This window comes from Ananas comosus, unplaced genomic scaffold (genome assembly GCF_001540865.1).
Source record: "Ananas comosus cultivar F153 unplaced genomic scaffold, ASM154086v1, whole genome shotgun sequence".
Lineage (NCBI taxonomy): Eukaryota > Viridiplantae > Streptophyta > Magnoliopsida > Poales > Bromeliaceae > Ananas > Ananas comosus.
The window spans coordinates 39-24,013 of NW_017893411.1; the positions used below are offsets into that span (position 1 = coordinate 39).

The 23,975-nt window shown below is 36.8% G+C and overlaps 3 protein-coding genes and 1 pseudogene across 3 annotated transcripts; 2 read left to right on the forward strand and 2 right to left on the reverse strand.

Annotated features, from left to right (window-relative positions):
• The first annotated feature begins 6,946 nt into the window (after positions 1-6,946).
• On the forward strand, positions 6,947-9,061 carry LOC109705979 (annotated as a pseudogene).
• A 317-nt stretch (positions 9,062-9,378) lies between these two features.
• On the reverse strand, positions 9,379-11,043 carry LOC109705972 (heavy metal-associated isoprenylated plant protein 7-like). The gene is made up of 4 exons (XM_020226788.1): positions 11,035-11,043; positions 10,389-10,686; positions 9,980-10,288; positions 9,379-9,890 (listed from the first exon to the last, which is right to left on the reverse strand). Exons 1-4 carry the CDS (start codon positions 11,041-11,043, stop codon positions 9,379-9,381), a joined length of 1,128 nt encoding a protein of 375 aa, XP_020082377.1.
• Positions 11,044-13,108: 2,065 nt separating this feature from the next.
• LOC109705973 (peroxidase 16-like) lies at positions 13,109-15,947 on the forward strand. Its single transcript, XM_020226789.1, has 3 exons — positions 13,109-13,397; positions 15,063-15,248; positions 15,591-15,947. The coding sequence occupies exons 1-3, from the start codon at positions 13,185-13,187 to the stop codon at positions 15,945-15,947; spliced, it is 756 nt and encodes a 251-aa protein (XP_020082378.1). The 5' UTR covers positions 13,109-13,184.
• Positions 15,948-16,755: 808 nt separating this feature from the next.
• LOC109705982 (cysteine--tRNA ligase, chloroplastic/mitochondrial-like) lies at positions 16,756-22,116 on the reverse strand. The gene is made up of 9 exons (XM_020226797.1): positions 21,819-22,116; positions 21,124-21,187; positions 20,743-20,904; positions 20,345-20,521; positions 19,597-19,878; positions 19,373-19,498; positions 18,811-19,014; positions 18,592-18,699; positions 16,756-17,106 (listed from the first exon to the last, which is right to left on the reverse strand). Exons 1-9 carry the CDS (start codon positions 21,983-21,985, stop codon positions 16,888-16,890), a joined length of 1,509 nt encoding a protein of 502 aa, XP_020082386.1. The 5' UTR covers positions 21,986-22,116; the 3' UTR covers positions 16,756-16,887.
• Positions 22,117-23,975: the final 1,859 nt, after the last annotated feature.

Genomic DNA, 23,975 nt, shown 5'->3' on the forward strand with positions numbered 1-23,975 from the left:
GAGAGAGAGAGAGAGAGAGAGAGAGTAAATAAGAAACAAAGATACCCACTTTCTAGATTTACTGCCCTATGTTTTTTCCTCCTCTGTTTTTTTTTTTTTTTCTTTATTAAGATTTTACCAGTCTACTATTGCTGCTGCCTCTTTTGCCTCCTTTTCCTACTACTACTACTACAATCAATAAGAGAGATAGAGATAGAGAGAGAGAGAGAGAGAGAAGGGCAACAAAAAGAAAAAAAAAAGAAAAAAGGGGCCTTTTGGGTCTTTTGGGTCATTAGGGGTTTTAGAGAGAGAGAGAGAGAGAGAGAGAGAGAGAGAGGAGTTGGAACTGTTTGAGATTTTCATGTACAACTCATGCATTTCAGATCAGACATAAGAGAGAGAAAAAAAAAAACAAAGGGCGGGAGTGTGTTTGGGTTTTAGAGAGAGGGAGAGAGAAGAGTTAAAGTGTTGAAACTTGGATGGTAAAAAAGAAGAGGGGGAAGTGAATTCATGAAAAAATTTAGCTGGTTTTGGAACAGGGGTGATGTGGAGTGAAAAAGAGGAGAGAGAGAGAAACATTAAAAGGGGGAAAATCTTTTAAAGTAAATCTTAAAGTAAATTTGGCAACAACAAAAAAGAAAAAATTCACTGCTGGTTTTAACTGTTTATTACCTTTTGATGTACAAAATGTGAAACTGTACTGAGATTCCCTACACAATAGGATTCTTTTCCAAAATATCTAGTCAACTGTCTACTTCAATTAAGGGGGCGTTTAGGTCCAACGTAAGTCAAGTATAATGGTATTTAAATTTTTCTTAAGTATGATTTTTTTTTGTTATTTGTTTTGACGTAACTCGTATAATCTGAAAGTTAAATTTAATTACTTTTTCTGTTTGTTTTGATGTAACTTGGTGCTGGTAAAATTAGTTTTTTGATTTCTGTTGTTTGCTTTGATGTAAGTAAGTGGATCTCATTATCTCCTAAATATAGTAATAAATTTACCACTATAAAATTTAACCTATTATATAATTAAGTTTTTTATTATTATTTAATGGTAATCCTAATTTATTATAAATAAGGTAATTCTAACTCATTATAAAGAAAGTAGAGTTTAGGTTTTACTGTTTAATAAATTCTTTAGAGAAGGTTGAGTGTGGTGGAAGCCGAGTTCGACACTTTAGAGGAGAAAGTCAAGAGTAGGTGAAGTGGAACTCTAACGTGACTTGAATTACATTATATTTTTCACTTACACCAAAACAAATAACGAAAGTGATGGAACTTGAGTTCCATCACTCCACTTACACCAAAACAAACGGGCCTAAGTTGATAAATGTTCTTAATTTTTTCTTATTTTGATTTGTATTATTTTCTCTACTAGAACAAAAGATTAATTTGTCAAAATGCTCAGATGTAGCTATTAGCCTTTAGCAGTGAACAAAATCTACAACTATCATTTGAAAAAGAAAAAAAAAAACCATATTTGTAGAATATAAATTCAATAAAATCTATAATTAAATTAATAAAATAAGTGAAAAATTAAAAATATTGAAAACACAGTTTAGCAATCTATTTGAAAATGGAGTCATTGTTTCTAGCTTTAAATTTGATAGGATAGAACAGATTTTATATGAAACCTGACTGTTTTACCGTCGCTAATTGTTCCTTAATGGGTAAAATTGAAAAAAAAAAAATGCTATGTGAATATCAAGGTTTAAGATGTGTATATAACAGCTTCTACTTCAAAAATGGACTATAATTGAGGATTCCTCAACATTTTTACCTATGCAAAGAAGGTTTTTTTTTTTTTCCTTTTTAGAGGGCATTCCTTTGCTTTCCTTTTCATCCTTGACTTGTCTGTGGGATTGTCCTTGAGTCCCCCACTTGACTGATCATTAGACATGTCATATCCCTTTCCCACATTCTATGGATTGGATTCCCCATTTCCCCTCCTCTCTCTCTCTCTCTCTCTCTCTCTCTCTCTCTCTCATATCACTCACCACCTCTTGCTATTATTGCTCCTTTGAATTCACTTGCAAGGGACTCAAATGTCCACCTGGAGCTCTTCTAGGGGCACATTTGGCAGGACATGAGTGGCCACTATAGTTTGGTTACTAACTACTCCCTAGACCAATCCCATGCCTTGGCCACTATAGTTTGGTTACTAGCTACTCCCTAGACCAATCCCATGCCTCCACCCTTCCAAATGAGCTTAAGATGTTGGGTAAGTTTAACTCATCACAATATTTTACTTGTCAATGTGTAATTTGGTTGCAATTGATCATTTAGCGAATTTAGCGAATTCTAACTCGAAAACATTTGTTTTTCTCCATCTAGCTTTGTAGGACAACGAATTGTCCACGACATAGTTGTTTTGTAATAATTCATTAGCTAGGTAGAGATGATTTGATTTTGTAACGCCCCCCAATAGTCCCACATCGGATGAAATACTGATTCTGATTAATTGATTCCGATTAGTTTATATGAGGCATACACGCTAGTAATAATAACTGGGCTTAAGCATTTTGGACCGATGTTTTGGGTCCAACGAGTTATTGTTGCTAGTTGGTCGGGTTGTTACACAACTGTCATATCATTGTCGATTTAGAAAATTAACAGTAGTTCAATGGAGGAGTATGGCTGAAACTCCGCTATCAACCTAATCCATTAAAAGAGATGTGGCTAAAGTATAAGCTGAAGTTTATATATAGCGAATTAAAGTTCAGTAACCAACAGTATAATAACTTAGTATTAGTTATATATTGCGACATAATAAGAAAGTTAAGAGAGAGAAAGAGATTTCAACTACCAACCACATGGAAATAAAGATAGGCTTTTTGCAATTTGGTTTGTGTGTGTGTAGGGAGAGAGAGAGAGAGAGAGAGAGAGAGAGAGAGAGAGAGAGAGAGAGAGCTTTAAACTACCAACCACATGGAAATGAAGATGGGCTGTTTTGTTGTTTAGGGTGGGGAGTGTTGTTGTTGTTGCAGCAGTTAAGGGATTGTTCATTTTGGAGCACTTTTGAGAAAAAAAGGTTCCTGTTTGTTTTACCCCATACTAGGGGCTGGGTTTAATTGTTTCTGACACTTCATGGGGTCTCAATATATATATACAGTTGACTAGTTCTTTGTATCATTCTCCAATTTCTTTTACTTTTGTGGGGGCATTAATAGGAGATTGCTTTGAAATTAGTGAAAAACTAGCAAGGAATGGATTTGGTGCTGTACAAAGACACCCACCCATTGTGGATATATATACTGTCTTATTCTCCCCTCTTTTTTTATTTCACATTAAAAGCCTAGGTGATAGACCCATTTTGTTGATTCCCACACACACACACACACACACAAAATAAAAGAACTCAAGAAAATGACATGAAACCCTAGCTTTCTCTCTCCTCATGACAAAGATGCCCCCACCTCATTCCCATGTGGACACTAATAAAAGACTATGTTATCTCTAATTATTTAAATTATCTAAGAAAGGCTTATATTCATATGCAAATTGTGATGGGAATGGAGAAAAATACATTAAACTTGATTTTCATTTTTTTGTCTTCTTTTGTTCCCAAATATTAAGCACCTATTTTGTGAATATCACTTCCATTTATTATTTTTTTTTTCATCTTGTGTTCTATATATAAGAAGAAAATATCTAAGTACTATCATGGAAAAGGCCTTATCTTGTCCACCTAATTAAGAAAAAGAAACCCCCCTCCTTTTTTTTAGAGCACAAAACTATTGTGTTGCAAAAGTATATTTATATAAATTTTTTTAACCTTCAGGGTACATTTAAATTGAAAAAATGGTAATAAGTGGAGTATAATCCATGACTAGAGAAGCTGAACCTAACAAAAAAATATATATATATTCATGGTTAAAATAATAATTCATTTACGTGCTTCAAATATATTATTAATGAATCAATATTAAAACTTAGCCAATTTAGCTTATTAGAGTTGGAGTTTTGTGAAATTTAAAATATTAAAACAGTCATTAACTACTATTCAAACAATACCGATCGACTCGTCAATATTTTTGGGACTTCCTCTGATACATTAAGCTAGTATTAGTATAAATTTTCTCTTGGTGTTCTTATTTTAATTATTACTTTAACGCCAACAAATTCTGGTTTCATTGCTAGGGTAAATTGCGATTGTACTCCAAGTTTTAGCCGAGTTTCGTACATATTAGTTTTCAAGCATCATGAGTTGGATATTTGACACTTTCAAACTTTTAATATAATTTGTTCCACAAAGAATAAGAAAACAGAAAAGAAACTATAAGTTATTGCCTGCACATGATGCATCCGTACTATCATGCGTTGTCATCTCATCTTATAATTCAATTCATAAACTCTATAGAGGATAATTGCATTGCATGCGCTTAGAAAGTAAACGACTGAATTAAAAGTTTAAAACCAACGGTAGGCTAAAGAACTTATAGTGGATGAATGTACAAATGCGCTAACACAATCCACTTTCAAAAGTTACTCAAAATGTCGAATATTCAACTTTAAAAAGGTTGAGAACCAAAGTTTTTTTTTAAAAACTTAGATCTGATGGAAGAAAATGGAAAAGTAGCAGTTATAGCTGAATCTTTTGCCCACTCTCTCTCTCTCTCTCTCTCTCTCTCTCTCTCTATATATATATATATATAAAATATATGTTTCTTTCTCTCTCTTTGTATTTGCTTGGGCATGAAGAGAACTATTACTTGTTGGGTGCTCATCATAATGGGGGTTTATGTGTCTACAGTTGCTTGGATTGGTGATCACAATTGCATCCCACAGTGGAGACAAGAGAGGGGGGACCTCTTTGAGAGCCACTATATTTATATTTGTGGCTGTTCACAAAATGCATGTAACTTGAGTTCACATGAATCCAAACCATGAATTAAAAAGAGAGTGAAAAAAATAAATAAATAAATAAAAAGAATCTCTCACTTTAATGCTTTAGATGGCATCCTATGGTTGGGCATGCATGATCTATATGAATCATTCCATCCTCTTTATTACCCATCTTCTCCCATGCTCTTTGGAAATTAATTAATGGAGTACTAATTAAGGCAAATGAACCCTACTATATCTTATTCAATACCTAATTAAGATATAGTTTAATTAACTAGGAAAAGTTTAATTAATAATCTTGTGAGCTGTACAAGTTGATTGTTATAGGAAGACTTGGTTTGGCTCTTCTTCTTCTTCTTCTTATTTAAAAAAAGAAAAATGTATATTAATTAATATATATAAGAAGACCATGGAACTTAAATGGTGGGATACAACACACCCAATAATAATACTTATTTCCATGAATATAAAACATAAAGCTCAGGTTACAAGGTTGGTGTCATGGTGGCATAGTTCCAAAAAATTCTACAAAGATGAAATATATATCTTGTGTAAACAATTTTGGAACTTTTAGGGAGTGCTTGGATCTTGGAATAACATATTTTCTTCATAATAGTTTATTCGCTATGAAGATTTTCTTGTGCGATCAAAATTTAGGAGTCTGATCAGCTTTGTAATTCCTCGAAAATGGTTCCAAGACTAAATATGTTATTTCATTTTAGACATTTAATTGTTTTCTTATCTACTTAGTACTATTTACGTGTCTAATAAATCAAAAGGATATGTTAGATAAGATGTTCGTGCACCCAATCTGGGCCTTAGTCTTCTACAAAAATTTTAAGTTTCGATGCACGGAGCATGCGTCAAGCCCTAGTGAGCATCGTGCCGTGCTCTACTGACATTTGGTTACAAATGCGGTGTATGATGTATCGTCTTTTCGGTAGTCTTAATTTGGTGGTTTTGGTCTAAAAGCTTATTTGGTCTTACTGTAGAGTGCAGGGTCGGATCGGGCGACCCCAAATCCAAGCCCGGCTAGAAAATTTGATAGGCTTCGTCGCGCAAGATCGACTTCAGCCCAAAATGACCGAAGAATACAAAAGCCCGACCCGAACCCAAGGCCCGATACGCATCGGCCCTTGTTTAGGCCCACTGGCATAAAATAATAAAATAATCAAAATAAAATTTTTTTAAAAAAGAAGAAGAGAAGAAGAAAGGGAGTATATATAATATATATTATACAACTTCAGTAATAATAATTTAGACAAATAATGTATTGGTGTGGATCTAATTTTAGAAGCCTACTTTTTGTTTTCCTTCGTTACATTTGGTTGGAGGGCCAGCAGGTGAGTGCTGCAGTCCATCACATCATCATTCTTTTCCCACTCCCCTTCATTTGTTTATTTAATGGATTGGATCTTACTAATTAATCCCTTAATTCTCCCCAAAACAAACACTCCCCCTATTATTTTGGGCAACAATTTCTAGGCTAACACCACACTCAATCTCCTAACACTTGGCGTGTAATCAAATCAATTCATGTCACCCACGCCTCTTGATCATCTCTCTGCTTCTCTTCTCTCTCTCTCTCTCTCTCTCTCTCTCTCTTCTTTTCTACCTTTATATGGACTAAGCATTTGATTAGTTTATCTTCATAGCATGTTTCTTTTCTTGTGAAATAATATTAAGTTTTGTGCACAACAAAACCATATCGAAATTAAATCCATGCATGCACACATGACAGTACACACGCATCACATTATGAAATGGCCTCCTTCCATTTGGCTCTCCTTTAACCAAAGTTGAGTCTTCGAGCATGACGGCCGGCAGCGACGACCCGATGATATCGGCTGCCCGCGAGGGTATGGCTTCGGCTCCGAAAGGGGGTAGGAGGAGCTGCAGGCGGCGCGCTCGGGGGGCGGCGCGATAGCCGCAGTGAACTTGTTGTAGTAGTGGTGGTGGTGAGATGGTGATTATAGTTAAGGTCAGAGAGCAAATGGGGAGGGAGGAATGGGAGGAGGGGTGGTCAATGGGGTGGTGCATGGGAGCGTAGAGGCTCATTGTATGTGGGGAAGGGTGGTGGGGAGGTGGGAGAGGGAGAGGGGAGGGGGGGGTGTGGCAATGAATGAACGATTCAAGCTGTGGGAAGTTTGTGATGAGGAGAGAGTTTGTGTACAGGCAGACATTTGTGATCAGGTCTTATGAGATTGGGCCTGACAAGACTGCCACCATGGAGACCCTCATGAATCTCCTTCAGGTAAATTACATGTACTTTTCTCTTTTTTCTTTTTTTTAAAATAAAATTAATATAGAATTTATCTAACATTTTCAATTTGTTTGATTTGAGTCGGTCAATGAATTCGTCGGTCATCTTTACAGATTTGGCCAATATACTTCATGCAATTATGAATTCATTAAAGTATCATTGACCAATTCAAATAAAATAAATAGAAAGGTTGGATAGTCAATTCAAAATGATTTATAGTTTAGATAAGTTCTGTGCATTTTTATCTTTTTTTATGTTTTTAACAATCATTGTCCGGTGAAATTAGACTTTTCGAACGTTCAAAATTTTGAATTTCTGCTTGCACGTTGAACATGAAAAAAAAAAAGACGGTTTACACCTGGAGCTTCTGGATTTATTAGGGTCCGAAAAGATTTTTTTTTTTAATTTAGAAGATTCTTTAAATTCCTAAAGTATTGCTCGATCTCAAAGTTTGCTGATGTGTTGGCAAATGAGTATAACACTGTAAATTGTGATTGCAACCAATATGGTGAGGGGGGACATACATAGATAGTAGTTAGGCAAAATAGAAGTGATGCTGTAGTAGTTTTAAGGTGCAAACCATATTTGTAACTTGTGATTCAAATCTCAATAATAACTACAAAACTGAAGGATTCATGTATAATAATGGATCACTAAGAGCAGGAAACAGCCCTGAACCATGTGATGAGCTCCGGTCTGGCGAGCGACGGGTTCGGCGCGACGCATCAGATGAGCCTCAGGCAGCTCATCGTGGTCGTCACTCGGATCAAACATCCAGGTCGAAAAATACAGCCGCTGGTAAATCAGAAACTTGCTAAACTGATCAAGATGTTACATATGTAATAGATCTGCAGTATATATGTATGTCTCCACCCCTCGCGCAAATTCGCATTCTCAAAAATGTTCTGCTTCTGCAGGGGAGATGTGATTGAGATTGATACCTGGGTGGCGGCGTCCGGGAAGAACGGCATGCGCCGCGACTGGATCATAAGAGACTACAACACCAAGAGAATGATAGCAAGTGCTACAAGGTGATCTGCAACTAGTCTGAGCCAATTCTGAAACTCTATTTTTTTTTTTTTTTTTTCTCTGACATGCATATATGTATTTGTATTCTGCAGCAACTGGGTAATGATGAACAGAGAAACAAGAAGGTTGTCTAAGATACCTGAACAGGTGAGGGAAGAGGTGAGGCCATTTTACTTGGACAGGACTGTGATCTCCGACGTCGGCAGCGACCGATCCATCGACAAACTTACTGACGAAACCGCAGAAAATATCAGATCAGGATTAGCAGTAAGAAATCTCTCTAACTTTTTCGGCTCGCAATTGAAATCAAAATCAGATTTGGCATCGGAATCAAAATCGGAATAACAAACTTCTCTGCTTTTCTGTGATTTAGCCAAGATGGAGTGACATGGATGTCAATCAGCATGTGAACAATGTGAAGTACATTGGATGGATCTTGGAGGTAATTGTTACGATTTTTAAATTTTCGATAGTGCAATGTGTTCTCTTGCGTGAGCGAACTACTCGATCCGTCCTTCCGTAGAGCGTGCCGCTGAACGTGTTGGAGGAATACCACCTTACGAGCATTACACTCGAATACCGCCGCGAATGCCGACAGTCGCAGCTCCTGGAGTCCCTGACCAGCATGATGCCGCGAGACATAGAGCAGGACTACGCGAATTCGTGCGAGGCCGACCTCGGCAGCACGCACCTGATCCGGCTGCAGGAGGACAAGGCCGAGATCGTGCGCGCGCGGGCGGAGTGGCGGTGCAAGGAGAATAATGCTTGATGATTCCAAAGATTTGCTGCATGACAAATTCCTAAGTGCTTTTCTTTGAATGCCCCTTTGGTTACTGTTCTAGCAATTTAGCTTTTGTTATCTCTCCTCATGTTGATCTTGTTCATTTATTCTTTGCTCTTTGGAGCTTGAAATACTTGCACATTTTGGCAGTTTGTGTTTCATTATTTTGTATGAAAACATTTATACCTTGCAATTAAGAATCTTTGTGAAAATTTAAAGGAAAAAGGGTTTTATATCTGCTTACAAGCCTAAATTCTCTCCAAGTTTAAAAATATTATTTCAACTTTATAGCAACATACATGCAACATCCAAGTACTTCAAAGACCTCGTCAAAAACTTGTTTCACCTCTGCGATGACAATTCTCACCATCATTTTATAGTATTATACAACAGAGAGCTCAAAAGTGCTTTTAGAAAGTTTTTTAGCATTTCATAGTATAAAAGCGAGTGCAGATGACAACGCAGTTCTAAAGTAGTAGCATTACATAACAACACAAGCATTAGGATTCTCGTCGCTGAAGATCTGCGGGGGGTAAGCGTAATACTCCGCGGGGTAGCGCGGATGGTAGTAGTAGTAGTAGCTATTTGCGTCGTAGCGCTCGCTCGTCACCTTTCCTCCTCCTCCCCCTATGACGCCAGCCTCTGCGGCTGCCGTCGGCCCCACCGCAACCACCATAGACTCCACTGCCGCCGCCGCGTCTACACCCCCACTCTTCTTCGTTTTATTGTTCTCCTTGTCCTTCTGCTTCTTCCCCCCTTCTTTTTTGCCGCCTGCGCCGCCTTCTTCCGTTTCTTGATTTGGATTCTGACGGTTTTCCTCCGCCGACGGTGCATCAGCAAGCGGCGGCGGGGACGGTAGCGGCACGTGCACTGCTGCCACGGTCACGTGCTTCCTCGTGCGCTTATGAACGTACTCCGCCAATGTCGCCGGATTGAATACGCCCTTCACCGTCACCTGCGACGCCACCAGGTTCGGATCAGCTTCATGCACCCCTGCTCCAATTTTCACACACAAATATTAATGTCCAAATGTCTCGAATCCAAACGTGAGGTGAAGTGTTGAATATATGATACTAAAACACCTTTCACCCTTAGAATCTTGTTCTTGATCTCTTGCGCGCAAGCCTCGCAATGCATGCGGATGTTAAGCACAGCGACGACCACCTGAGGCTCCTCCTCGTCCTTATTCTTACTATTCTCTTTATTCTTTTCCGGTGGCGGCAGCACCACCAGCGGCGGCGGCGGCGAAGGTCGGGCGGTTATGATAAGCTCGGCTTTCTTTCCACACTTCCTGTAGATTCTCTCCACCACCTTCGTCGGCTCCGCCGCCGCCCCCCTCCCCTTCACCGCCACCATCTGCGTCTTGTAATCCGCCTTTACATCGTCCACCCCTGCATCATATGATCAACAAGTACCGTATTATCTCTTTAAAAATTTGAACGTTCAGAGAACAGTGTTTTAATATTTTATATTCAGCACACACGCAGATACCTTCAAAGCCTCTTAAGGCGCGGCGCACCTTCCTCGCGCACCCCTCGCAGTCCATGAAGACCCTCATCACCACCACCTCCTCCGCCGCTACCGCCTGCGGTGGCTGCAGCTGCGGCGGCGGCGGCGGCGGCGGCGGCGGCTTCTCGGCTTCTGTGTCCTCATCCTTCTCCTTCCCCTCAACTTTATTCTCCTCTACTTCCTCAAAAATCTCCTCTACTTCCTTCTTTGCTTCCTGCGCCGCCGCGACTGCCACCGCCGCCTTCTTCACTTTCTCCAGCTTCTTCTCCTCCTCCTTCCCCTACCATTATCATGATAATAATTAAGATCTAAAAATTGGTAAATTTCTTGTTTTTTTTTTTTTGTTATTACTAAAGTTATTGATACGGTAGAAAGCAGTACAGAAACAATCTTAACACAGAAAATGACGCTAAAATAGTCTCAAAACTTCTTCAGACATTTCAAATGAATCATATCATGTATACAGACGAACAAGTCAACAGAACAAATATTAAAATGGATAAAGTTCGAAACTAGCTAATATTATTCGAATCATCATACACAAGAAATGAATCTAACAACAATAAGAATATAAAAATTGAACTGATTTTATCAAATTAATCCCCCCCAAAAAAAAAAAAACACTTACCTTGCCCATCGTTATTTTCGCCACTACTACTACTACTACTACTATTCACCTCCTTAACTATTCATGCATTCACCCCACTCCATCCCTTCTTTTTCTCTCTCTCTCTCTCTCTCTCTCTCTCTCTCTTATTTTCTCTCTCTAGGATGCGCAGGATGACGTGGCGACTCGTCGCACGTGTAGAGCTCTTGGAGTGACACGTGGTGCGTAGCCGCAAAGGGAGAGCGCTTGTGTCGTACGTCATCTCGTCGCGTGGAGGCCGCCGCAATTGCGATCAATTAGCGACCAGGGGTGCATGTAATGCGGGTAGGGACCGGAACCGGCCGAACCCGACTCCGAACCCGAAATACGAATCCGATCCGACAGATTTCAAAAATTTCTATACAAATCCGAATCCGACCAAAAATTTAAAATCCAAGCCGAAATAATTATTTTTCTTTTCAATATTTCAAAATAGACTATATTAAATCTAAATTTTTAAGATACAAATTCAAATATAATATTAAATTTTTATATACATATTATATATAATATAAAATAAATTCAGGTTCGGGTTCAGATGAGGTACCACCAAAATTCATATCCGTCAGGCTTTTGTTTTTGATATTAATATTCGAAATCATATCCGTTTAGTATCAAATAAATTCGCCTCCTTCGAATTCAGATTTTGATAAAATTTTGAATATCTATATCCATTTACATCCCTAAATGTGGGTTCGTGCGCGCAGTTGTTGGATTGTTGACATTCTTGCCCACCTCGAATAATAACCTAACTCAATTATTTATTTCTTTTTTTTATTATTTTTAAAATTTTTAATTAAAAATAATTTTATAAAGTAAGATCATAAAAAATGATCTTACTTTATAACACCGTTATAACACGGAACCGAAATTTATACTCCAATCTCGTTACATCATTAAACTCCATGATTTTATTAATAATAAAGTTTTAGCTAAGTTTTAGTTAATTTATTACTTAGAAAATGATCTGATTTATTGCGACCTATTTTATCTAAAGTTTAAATAATTTTATTAAAAGTATGAGATAAGATGTCACCGAATTTTAAGGTAACTAAAAATAATGGTTGGTATTTTTTAAAAAAAATTTATTGTGCATAAATTAATCAACATCAAATAAATCGTGCTAAGCTTAAAGTGGAATCAGAGTAATCGTGCCATGCATATCTCACATTCAAAGGTATACGTGGACTACCATGAATTAATTAAATAATTTAAAAATATGCCCACAATTTTAACTTTAAAAAAACTTTGATTTACAACAATTGATAGATCAAACTTTTTCATAATGATGAGACACTAACATTGTATAATTTAGCACACATTTGTTTTTTTTTTTGAGAAAAAGCACGCTACCTGCTTCACTCATTCAGGATATGAACTTAGCTACATCGGTAAGGCAATAAGGCCTCTAAAGAGATGAAAAGCCGGACAAAGACGAAAATAAATAAAAAAAAATCAGTGTTTCTCCATAGGGCGAAGTTTCCCCCACAGGGACGTCAGCTGTTTAACCTTATAGCAACCACGGATTGGATCAGTCTGATTCCTTCTAAAGATCACACCATTCCTGATCTCCCAAATAACCCACCAATAGGCAATTAGTTCAGGTAAACCATCGCTCATGAGCTGAGACCCCGTCCTTCCGCTCCGTCTATCCCAAACCATATGCACATCTTCGGCCAAATCTTCTGCTTGGACATCCTCTAATGACATCACCATAAAAAATTTGAAGAATAAGTGTATTGTAGTCCTACTCTCTCTCTCTTTCTATATATATATATATATTATATGTAAATAATTAAAAGAATTTTTCATTGAAACTACCACTAAAATAGAATGGAGCAACATGCATGTGACCAAGCAACATACTCATGTGTCAAAATCCTATTGGATCAACACCAACCAATGAAATTAAGTCAAATATAATGTGAGCTTAAGTTCAAATCATCAAAAGCTAATTACACATGCCTAATAAAACTTTTCTCATTCTCTTCTCAACTCTTCCATTCCCTCCTATATATATACACATATATATATAAAAAATTAATCTTTGTTATATCAAATCCCCTCCACTGTTACAGACACATTCCCTCTTTTCTTTCCCTTTGACAAATTAAGAGAGACACTAAATAGAGATGGAGCAACATTATTTGAGAGGATTGGTTGTGGGGTTGGTTCTATTGCTTGCTTTGCGAATCGCAGAGGCCGGTTTGTCGCCGAATTACTACGAAACGTCGTGCCCGAACGTCGAGTCGATTGTGCGGCAGGCGGTGGAGAAGAAGAAAAACGCGACGGTCGTGACGGTGCCCGCGACACTGAGGTTGTTCTTCCACGATTGCTTCGTCGAGGTGCGATCTCCGTATCCTCTTATTTTGAAGCTCTTTTGCTTTTCGCGAACTTCGCAAAATGATGCTAGGAGATCACCAACATTTATATCTTCCTCTTTTTTGTTTGTTTGTTTTTTCTTACATAAGAATTTGATGAAAAGGAAGGATATGAGTAGAGGAGTTTGAATTTAGGAGAAGAAACAAGGAATTTTAATGATTGAGGAGTTGGTTTTATTACATTAAAATTAGTAGGGAGTTAGAGATTAATCATATGAAAAACAAGGTTACAAAAAGTCAATGGCACCTACAAAAAAAAAAGGGAGTATTTGGTAATGAGGTTAATTATTAAGCTTGATCCACATTGTGTGCCATATGTTGAATGTAAAATATAAAAGCACTATGCTCCAAGTTTACATCTTCGACTTACGGAAAAATTTGGAGCTCGTAGAAAGCTTTTGAAAAGTAACGATTGTTTCATATAATTTAACATTATAAACAAATAAAGATATTAAAAAATATATAGAGGACGATAATGAGAAAAATAAAATTTTGTAAATAAAAAGATCTACAAAGGAAGTTAATTTATGAGGATTCCATATGTCAAATTATAATCATAATTTATTTTCTATCAGATCGATTTTTACTGTGGCATAGATTTAGAACCATTAAAACTCCTTGGATTTTTTTTTTTTTTTTCCTATCAAACACCACAAACTATAAGGAATCAAGAAGAAGAAAAAAAAAAAAGAATTAAAAAAACAAAAAGAATTTACAGGATTTAGTTTTGAATAACGCGTCGTCAAAATAAAGATTTCATTGTAATAGGGTTAAAGTACAATGGGAGCCTTCGTGGGAGGAAACGCTTTGTACCGTTGATATACTAATCTGTATATAATATATCAGTATACCAACACATCAACAATCTAAAAATGTGCAATATATAATACAATCTATGTGCAATATATCAGCATACCAACATCTCAGCAGTCGAGAAAAATAAAATATATAAGCCAATCTATGTTTAATATATTAGCGTAGCTACACATTAACGGTTCAAAAAAAAGTTATTTTGTGGCACTCATACAAGTACTCTCTCTAAAGCACTCTTTCTCGCTCAATAATGAGTCATGTTTTTTCTTTTTTTTCAAATTTTTTAGACTATATATGAGATCTAAAAATCTGTGTCAAATTTTATTAGTAATTTTAATAATTGCACAAAGTTAAGTTGAATTGGTCATTAAAATTGATTTTAGAACAAAAAAAAAAGGGAACAACATAGATAGACGTGAAAGCCACATAGTCTGATTTAATAATTTTTAAAATAAGGCCAGGGTTTTTAATTAATAAATATCCTCATTAACTGTTACAACTTACAAGAAAATTAAAAATTAATATATATAATAATTGTACCCATCAATAATTTTATACAGCACGTTAATTTATTTATTTTTTCCTAACTAAATAAATAATTTAAAGTAGCACGATGAATCCGCCTTTGACTCTACCAAACCATTTTTTTTTCTTTTTCCTTTTTTTTGGAGATATATATCATATTTATTTTTTTTGAGATATGAATCCAAGTATTACCGTACATATTTAAATTAAAGTTAGGGAGTAATTTTTTTTTTCATTTTTGTAGTAAAATAAAAATATCTTGGATACTAATTGAATTTCTGGATGATCAAGGGTTGTGATGCATCTGTGCTGATTGCGTCGCCGAACGGCGACGTCGGAAGGACGCGCCGGACAACATCTCCCTCTGCCGCGACAGGGGTTTTCGACACCGGTCATCAAGCCAAGGAGGCCGTCGAAGCTGAATGCCCACCGGCGTGGTCTCCTGGTGCCGACATACTGGCAATCGCGCCATCGTATGTTTGTGGCTCTAGTAATACCTATCAGTACTATCATTCAGTTGCAAAATACAAAAACAAGTATAGTTCGCAATTTAAACGAGCTTTTTGTGTCATTATTTTGGCTAGGCTGGAGGCCCGACTCAACGTCTGAACTCGCCGGCTCGGACCGGTCCTCATCTCCACCAACCTAGCGCTGTAGCCGGGACCCTCCCGGCCCGACTAAACAACGCTCCGAATACTACGTCGCTCTTTGGCAAACACAACCTCAACTTGGCTCGACGTACGTCGCACTCTCGCCGGCGCCCACACGGTCGCTTCGCGCACTGCACCCGCATTCGGCCGACCGCCTGTACATATTCAGCTCGACGTTGCCTGGTCGATCCCCGCTCATCCGGTGTACGCGGAGCAGCTGAGCGGTGTGCCCGCCGCATTCGTCGATCCCACGATGGCGGTGAACATGGACCCGGTCACGGGGCCCGGTACTTCGACAGCTACTTACTCCCAAAACCGGTTCGCCGGCCTCGGGCCTTCAGGTCGCGACCGAGTGCTCTACCTCGACACACCGGACGAAGTCCGCGCGCGTCGGACGACATTGCGGGAACCAGTAGCAGCTCTTCGCGGGCGTTCGCGCAGCAGGCGATGGTCAAACGCTCGGGCGGGTCGGCTCAAGCCGGAAAACTTGGGCCAGATCAGGAGAGACTGCACCACGTTCAATTGAGTTGTACGTTACGCTGCGAAATTTGATTCATTGTATACTGTTTTGTTTACAAAAGCATGAAGTGCTACACTGAAGAAAATGAAAGATTGTTTTGTTTTTCTTTTTTATGAACCGAAAACTCAGTGTACTGCGCAATAAAAAGTAGGACAACAAATGGATTCCACACAAATCACATATCTGGTAGGATATATATATATATATTATAGTATATATAATATTAAAATATATATATATCATATATGTATAAAAGGCATAATCTAGAGCTACCAGATGCAAGATGATAAGCTCATAACCACTTACAAAAGAAAACAAGAGCTCCACATAAATACATAAGAAAAGCAACATTTTATTACTAATTAAAAAAAAACTTCAAAAACCATCATCATACACAACCAAGAGAAGTGCAAAAATAGTAGAGAGCACTACAATACTCAAGCCAAAACAATATGATTCAATTTCTGTAAGCATAGTAAGAAAATTTCACATACCACCGAACATCACAAAAAGGTGCAGAAAAACAAGAACAGGAGTTCCTACGTATATTAATTAGCAAGGGAGCCTATAAATATCTTCATCTTAAATAGCAAGAGAGCATAATGCGGCATCGAATTCATTAGATTCAACTATCATATCAAAAAAAATCCCACTGAAAAAGTAACAAGCTTGCCATATTGGATACAATGTGAGTCGATAAATAAATATTTGTAAAAGTAGTGCAGGAAACAACCATACGAGGGTTTCTTGTTCATCTTGTACAATCCTGTTAAATCAGCGCACATTAAATACTGCGAAAGGGAAAATCCCCCCGTCCTGAGTAAGTGAAATTCCACTAGCCAAAAATTGCAACCTATAAGACCTCTTTAACTTATACATGCCGACCGACCGCTGCGAAAAATGGTAAGTAAGGTAAGTGACGATAATTTATCGGTTCAGAAATTGGCTAATCTTCTGGAAGCTCGGGTTCGCACGGTCTCCATACTGTACCACCTGGTTCATCCATTAGGGCGATTCCCAGGGCGGTGAGCTCTTTCCTGATCCTATCAGATTCGCTGTACTGTTTGTTCTTCCTCGCCAATGTCCTCTCCTCGATCTTCTGTAAGAGTTCTTCCTCCGACATCCCCGCTCTCTTTAGTGCCTTCTCTTTTAGTTGTTGCAACACCTGTAGAGTTGGGGGCCAAAAAAAAAAGTATGTTGTAAGGTTGAAAACAACTTCAATTGAAGAATATCCAAAATAGAAACTTAAAGGTACCGTTTGGTTCGAGAACAACCAATTTTTGTTTATTCTTGGGATAGGTGTAACTTTTGTGATAGGTAGGAATTAGTTCAATTTTGTGTTTGGACGAGAATCGAGATATTTAGAGGAATAAGAAAAATTACGTTTGGTTGATTGGGTTGGGATAGGAGGGATAAGAGTAATTATGATTGAAAATAAAACTAATTTATCTAAATATTAAGCACCTAAGTATTAGTAAATAATATTTTAATAAGTTAATAAATAAATTAATCAAAATTACATTATAAATTAATTAAAATTACGAGATGACATTAATTAGTAAATAACTATAAAAAAATAAGTCAACATGTTAATAGAATTAATTATTTAATCATTTATTTTTTTAGTTAATATATTAATTATATAAAGTAAAATACTAATTATTTAAATAATATAAATATTAGTAAATAATTGAATATATGGCTAACTATTTAATTAGATAAATAATAATAAATTATAAATAGATTATTATTTAAATATTTATTAATTTTATAACTTAAATAATTAATTAGTCAATTATTAAAAAATTTAAATGCATTAATTAATTATAATTTATAATTATTTATAATTTAATTAGTAGAGGAATAAGGTAGAGAATAGCTTGTTCCACCCAATAGGTGGAACTACTATTCTCCCCTCTTAACGGGTTATTCCGGAATAACCCGTTAAGAGGAGAATAGTAGTTCTTGACGTTATTTGATACCGTTTGGAAGAATAAGAGGAATAAATTCCTTATTCTTCCTTTATCCTTTGAACCAAACATAGCCAAAGTAAATAAAATGTATAGGGACCACTCCAATGATGGGTAGTTTTGATGATAAGTACATTAAATATTATGTTTATATAATTAACATCCTGTTATTGTTGATCTCTTTCATCTACTTTGGTAAATTTGCTGTCCGAATAAAAATCATCCGAGTATTTGGCCACTAGGATGCATGGCAACACATGTTAGAATTGTTGTCAACTCCCAATGGCCAGTCCATTTAGGCAAACAGAAGTGCTCGAATAAAAATGGAAAGTAAAAGCTGATGCCTCATTAGGCTACACTAATGTTTTCATCATCTTTGTGTGTTAAATTCAAATTCTAGGTGATTAAATAAACCGCATGAATATTCAACTCTTGCTATTTGCAAAGGAGAGGGAAAAAAAAAAGTGAAAAGAGTTGTTAATTTTTTATCTTTTGCTGCCAAACAAACTTCAGTATAGATTGCAAAAAATCATCATCCATCGGCACATTTAATTGTGTAGAACTTGAGTTTCAAAAAGGGGGGGAAAAACATGTATATGATCAAACGAGGCCTAAGGGAACTGTTACATAAACAAGAAGTCACGGAGGCCTACATAGGAAACTTTTAACTCATTAAATACCTCCGCACAAGATGACGACGGCATCAGACCAAGGATCCCAAGTACATCCTTAACTTCTTTTTCCAAAGCAATCAGGGCTTGAATAAGCGATTGCTGCTGCTTCTTACCCTTTTGAATAGGAGAAGCAAACACGAAAGTACCAACTACGGTCAGCTAATAAGCTTCCTTAATTCAAACAACAAAATTGAAGCCCAATTTGATTTTCCAGATCCATTGTACCTTAAATTTCTTCAAATTGCTGTTGATTGCCTTCAGAGGTTCCATTAGGTCATCCAGAACAGCAGTAGTGTGCAAATCATCAGACATAGAAGCTGTGAAATTGGTGGGGAACTTATTGACCAGTTCTCTGATATCATCCGGAATCTGACCTTTGATATTTCCTTCACGAAATGGGGATAGAGCCTTTTCACAGTCATGTATAGTCTACATGTGGGGAAAATAAACAAAGAATTAACTCTTATATCCTGTAAAGCATTTAAAAGCTCGAGCTACTATATGTTTGGTCTCAAACAGCTTCTTTACTCCAAAAATGAAGTAGCAAAAGTATTTAGCAAGCAAAATGTCTTGAATTATTGCCCAAGTGGGAGCGCAAATGAGACCCAAAAAAAACATGCTCCAACTTGAAGCTTCTACATATGCTGAATTCAGAAACTACTGAATGGGCTTTTAAGGGAAGAACTGTTAGCGTAGCTCCAAACAGCTCTACCCAAACAATACCTCCTAGAAAGCTCAAGCCAACTCAAAGATGACCTTAACTTGTTTCTCCAGACAAGTAACACACCTGATATATGTAGAAGACACGATCCGATGCAGTGTCAAGCTGTCTATCAGAGTAATTCACATCTGCCCGGTAGTGTGTGCGCATTAAGAAGAACCTTAACGCTAAAGGATGATATTTCTCAATTATCTGCATTCGAGAAAATAGAATTTTATGCCTCAGATAGAAATCTTACGGTGTTAAATTGATGGGACATACAAAAGTGTTAAGTTGTTATGACCGCTTACATCTCGGATTGTGAAGAAGTTATTATCTGACTTGGACATTTTCTGATTATCCCGGTTGACGAAGCCATTATGCATCCAATAGTTCACGTTGCTTTCTGGACAAGCAGCTCGACTCTGCGCGAGCTCGTTTTCATGGTGAGGGAAGATCAAATCCTTTCCCCCACCATGAATATCAAAAGCATGGCCTAAATAATGAGAACTCATGGCACTGCATTCAATATGCCACCCTGGTCGCCCTGGGCCCCATGGACTTTCCCAACTTGGCTCACCAGGCTTAGCAGACTGAAAGTTAAATTAAAAAAATTAAAAAAGGATATTATATATATATATATATAGATAGCATAACGGATAAGGTAAAATGTATGGGAGATCCGTGTACTGTCCTGTTATTGCTATTTAACCCCTAGACTCTTCACTTTAACACTTTAGTCCCTCAACTTTCTCATATATTGTAGTCCATCGCTAACCGGCCAAAAAAAAAAAAAATCTATGTATTTCCTGTAAAATGACTTCCTTGATTCGATACTTTGGAACAGGGTCAAAAATGTTATTTGTTGGAAAATGTCACATGTTGTGAAAATCTTTTTCACGGTCATAGATTGAATTAAAAACAATGAGAAAGATTAGGGGCAAATGCCCAAGTGAAAAATCCAGAAAACAGTTAGAATACCAGAACAGTACATAATTGCTGATAAATAATACAGAGTCTAAAAGGACATATGCTGAAAGTTAAACATGAGCTCCCCACCTTCCATAATGCAAAGTCTGCGGGATTCCGCTTTCTCAGATCAACAGAGGCTCGTCCGCCTCCGCCTGCAAGATTGTCATCTAACTTCCGTCCGGACAAACGGCAATAATCGGGAAAACTATCAACAGAAAAGTAAACGTCTCCCTCAAGAGTGTAGGCATGGCCATTATCAATTATCTGTCAGCAAAAGAACATGAAATTTTCATCAGAAAACAAAACAAAAGCAATAAGAAGAAAAAAGATCTAGTAAATCAAAGATTGAGAGAAGATCAATATGACGGAACAGTAATGAAGCACCATGTGATTTTTTGCATCACAGGGAACTGAGGGAACAAAATTTGCATCACCACTTCAATAAAAATATATATATAAATATTCAATGCTCGGCAAGGAACTACCTTTGCTATCATATCCTTTATCTGTTCTATATGATCTGTCACACGTGGTTCATGAGTTGGAGGCAAGCATTGAAGGACAGCCATATCATCCAAGAATTCTTTGCTAAATCGGCTACTTAAACTTAATGGATCCTCCCCAGCTTCATTTGCTCGTTTGATGATCTACAAAATGAGCAGAAGTTTTACTTAGTTCTTGTATTAGTACAAAAGCAAGCTACCACAGCATATACCCACTTCAAGCTAGAATACCTGGAAGCATACTCAGCTAGTCATGTGACTAACAACATTTAAAAGCACAGCATGCAAGCCTTGATAGCAAAAGCCTCCTCTAGGTGAAAAAGTAAATACATGCTATTTCATTCTAATTTAAAACTTACTAACCTTGTCATCAATATCAGTGAAGTTGCGCACGTACTTAATTTCATATCCCAAATGCTTCAAGTATCTGTAATCAAGGAACCAATAGATCCAAATTACACAATCTTACATCACAAAATTTATGTCCATATATACAAAAATAATTGCCAATCTAGATAAATGACTTGGAAAATAATTAGCATGCCCAAAAGGTAATTTTGCAATATATGAATAAAGTCCTCAAATTACTCAAAATCGTTCCATTGTGTAAAATGCTTTCAGAGTGAAGATGATGAAGAATATCTCATCTATCTAATTCTTCAAAACATTAAGCTATGCTGCGGAAGATCGCTTACTTCAATATCCACCAACTCATCTTTACACTCTTTAACTCAACACTGAGTGCAAATTTTCCACCAAAAATTCAAAATTTTAGTGCTGAGTGCAAATTTCCCACCAATTTTTCAAAATTTTAATGCTTCTCAAACCAAGAACTAAACAAAACACTCCTTAACTTCCTTTCGGTGAGTTACCTCAGATGCATTAAATCTACTTTAACCATAAATTACTCCAAATTTACAGGCAATTAGCACTAATTCGCCAAAATTCATACTACAAACAACCTCTACAACTCCTACTACTACAGCAATCGTAGTCAAAGCAAAACCACTATCGGATCCGAAACAAGGCGAAGAGGAAGGACGAGGGGAAGAAGGGACCTGTGGAGCACGTCGAAGGCGACGTAGGCGCGGGCGTGGCCGATGTGGCTGAGATCGTAGGGGGTGACGCCGCAAACGTACATGGAGACCTTCCCGTCGACTATCGGCTTGAAGGGCTCCTTCTGCTTCGACATGGAGTTGAAGAGGGCGAGCTCCGGATCCCCCATCTCCGGCCCTTCCTCCCACCCCCGGCTCCTCTCGAAACCCTAGACTCAAACCCTAATCGAGAGGCGCGGACGCCGCGGAGGAGGAAGAAGATGAAGCTAGTGCAACGCGATCGGTTAATTTTTTGGGCACGATTTTGTGGGAATTTATTTTCTCTTTTTTTTATTAAGGTGAAATGTATGAAAGCCCCTTTAACTTTGGGTTATTTTGAAATTGACCCCTCAACCTTCCTTTTCACCTTTTTTTTAAACCTTTTTAAACCGAATCAAATTGAAATTTATAGATGAACTGAACGAATCTGAATCGAAATAGTTCGGTGGAATAATTGTAATAGTTAAACTCTTTAAAGCATTTAATTACATTTAAAGATGGGAAAACTTCAAAAACCCCCCTTATGGTCTCAATTTTTTTCACTTTAGTACCATGTGGTTTAAAATGTATCAAGTTAGTACATTGTGGTTTCTCACTTTATCACTTTAGTACCCTGTGGTTTAAAGTGTATCAAGTTGGTACCCTGTGGTTTTGCATTTTATCACTTTAGTATCCTGTGGTTTTGATTTTGTATCAAATTAGTACCCTGTGATTTTTTAAACTATAGGGTACTAAAGTGATAAAGTGTGAAACCACAGAGTACTAAAGTGATAAAGTGCAAAACCACAGGGTACTAACTTGATACACTTTAAACCACAGGGTACTAAAGTGATAAAGTGAGAAACCACATGGTACTAACTTGATACACTTTAAACCACAGGGTACTAAAGTGATAAAGTGAGAAACCACATGGTACTAACTTGATACACTTTAAACCACAGGGTACTAAAATAAAAAAGTGTGGAACCACATAGGGGGTTTTTGAAGTTTTTCCTTTAAAGATTAATGCAAAAATATGTAAATATGGTTTATTCATTAAAAAAATTTAATTGATTAACGCGAACCGAACCGCATAGGACATTCCGGTTCGAGTCAATCGGTTAGGTTGATTTTAGGCTCAGAGAGACAAGAAAAAGGAAATTTGAACTATTGATTTCCGAAGTTTTATAAAAAAGGTTATTTTGATTTTAAAAATTTTAAAACTAAATTTAATGCCTCTTAATCTTAGTAAGCATATATATATTCAGTTTCATGGGGAAAAAAATAAAAAAATAAAAAAATGGGTTTGGGGATTTAAACTGAAAAGGAGGGGTTACGATCTCAATCCAACTGAACTAGGCATTATACATTGTAACTATTTAATTAATACAATGTATTGAAAACAAGCTTTTATGAGTCCAATTAATGAAAAAAAATTATTAGGTTACCAATTCACATAATTGAGCCGAAAAAGTAACACCTACGTAATTATAGCTTTTGTTGAATCCGTCAAATAAATTTTTTAACAAAAATATAATATAAAACAGAATCTATCAAATGAATACTAAATCTTCTTAGATGTGCTAGCACATAACATCCCAAAAGAAAAAAACTATATTTTTCAAAAATGCTGGTAGGTTATGCCCACAGCAAAAGTACCTTCCAACTGGTCTAAACAGTGGTATATTTACGATAACAACTCCGGCTGGAATTGGTTCAAACTTGTGCAAATCACAAGAAGTTTGTTCTATGTATTAAAAATAAGGGGCAATTGCTTATATATTCCTAAAAAATTTTCGACTTTCTAATTTACTCTTTTTAGAAAGCTAATATTAAAAATATTTTTTTACGTTCCAACTTATATCAAATATACCCATAGAGTTAAATTTTTAACAATAAGGGCTTGTTTGGTTCAAGGTGGAATTGGAATGAATAATGGAATGAGAATGAATTGGAATGGTAATTGGAATGGCCCACTCCCCTAAGACGTTTGGTTTATTTGTGGATTGGGAATTGGAATGAGTTATTCACATTTCATTATTTGGTTCGTATAAACTAAAAAAATTATAGGATACTATAATTCTAATTTTACTCTCAAATATAAATTTATATTATTTAAAATTTATAAAAAATATAATACTA

Bases quoted from the DNA above. Each gene is read 5' to 3' on its own strand.
- LOC109705973 (XM_020226789.1), top strand. From the start codon at position 13,185: ATGGAGCAACATTATTTGAGAGGATTGGTTGTGGGGTTGGTTCTATTG. The intron at 13,398-15,062 runs GTGCGATCTCCG...TGGATGATCAAG, and splicing joins TCCACGATTGCTTCGTCGAG to GGTTGTGATGCATCTGTGCT. The intron at 15,249-15,590 runs GTTTGTGGCTCT...GTACATATTCAG, and splicing joins TGGCAATCGCGCCATCGTAT to CTCGACGTTGCCTGGTCGAT.
- LOC109705982 (XM_020226797.1), bottom strand. From the start codon at position 21,985: ATGGGGGATCCGGAGCTCGCCCTCTTCAACTCCATGTCGAAGCAGAAG. The intron at 21,188-21,818 runs GTCCCTTCTTCC...CCTTGATTACAG, and splicing joins GCCTTCGACGTGCTCCACAG to ATACTTGAAGCATTTGGGAT. The intron at 19,499-19,596 runs GTAAGCGGTCAT...TCTCGAATGCAG, and splicing joins ACTTCTTCACAATCCGAGAT to ATAATTGAGAAATATCATCC.
- LOC109705972 (XM_020226788.1), bottom strand. The intron at 10,289-10,388 runs GTATCTGCGTGT...CATATGATGCAG, and splicing joins CGCCTTAAGAGGCTTTGAAG to GGGTGGACGATGTAAAGGCG. The intron at 9,891-9,979 runs GTGTTTTAGTAT...AAATTGGAGCAG, and splicing joins CAAGATTCTAAGGGTGAAAG to GGGTGCATGAAGCTGATCCG.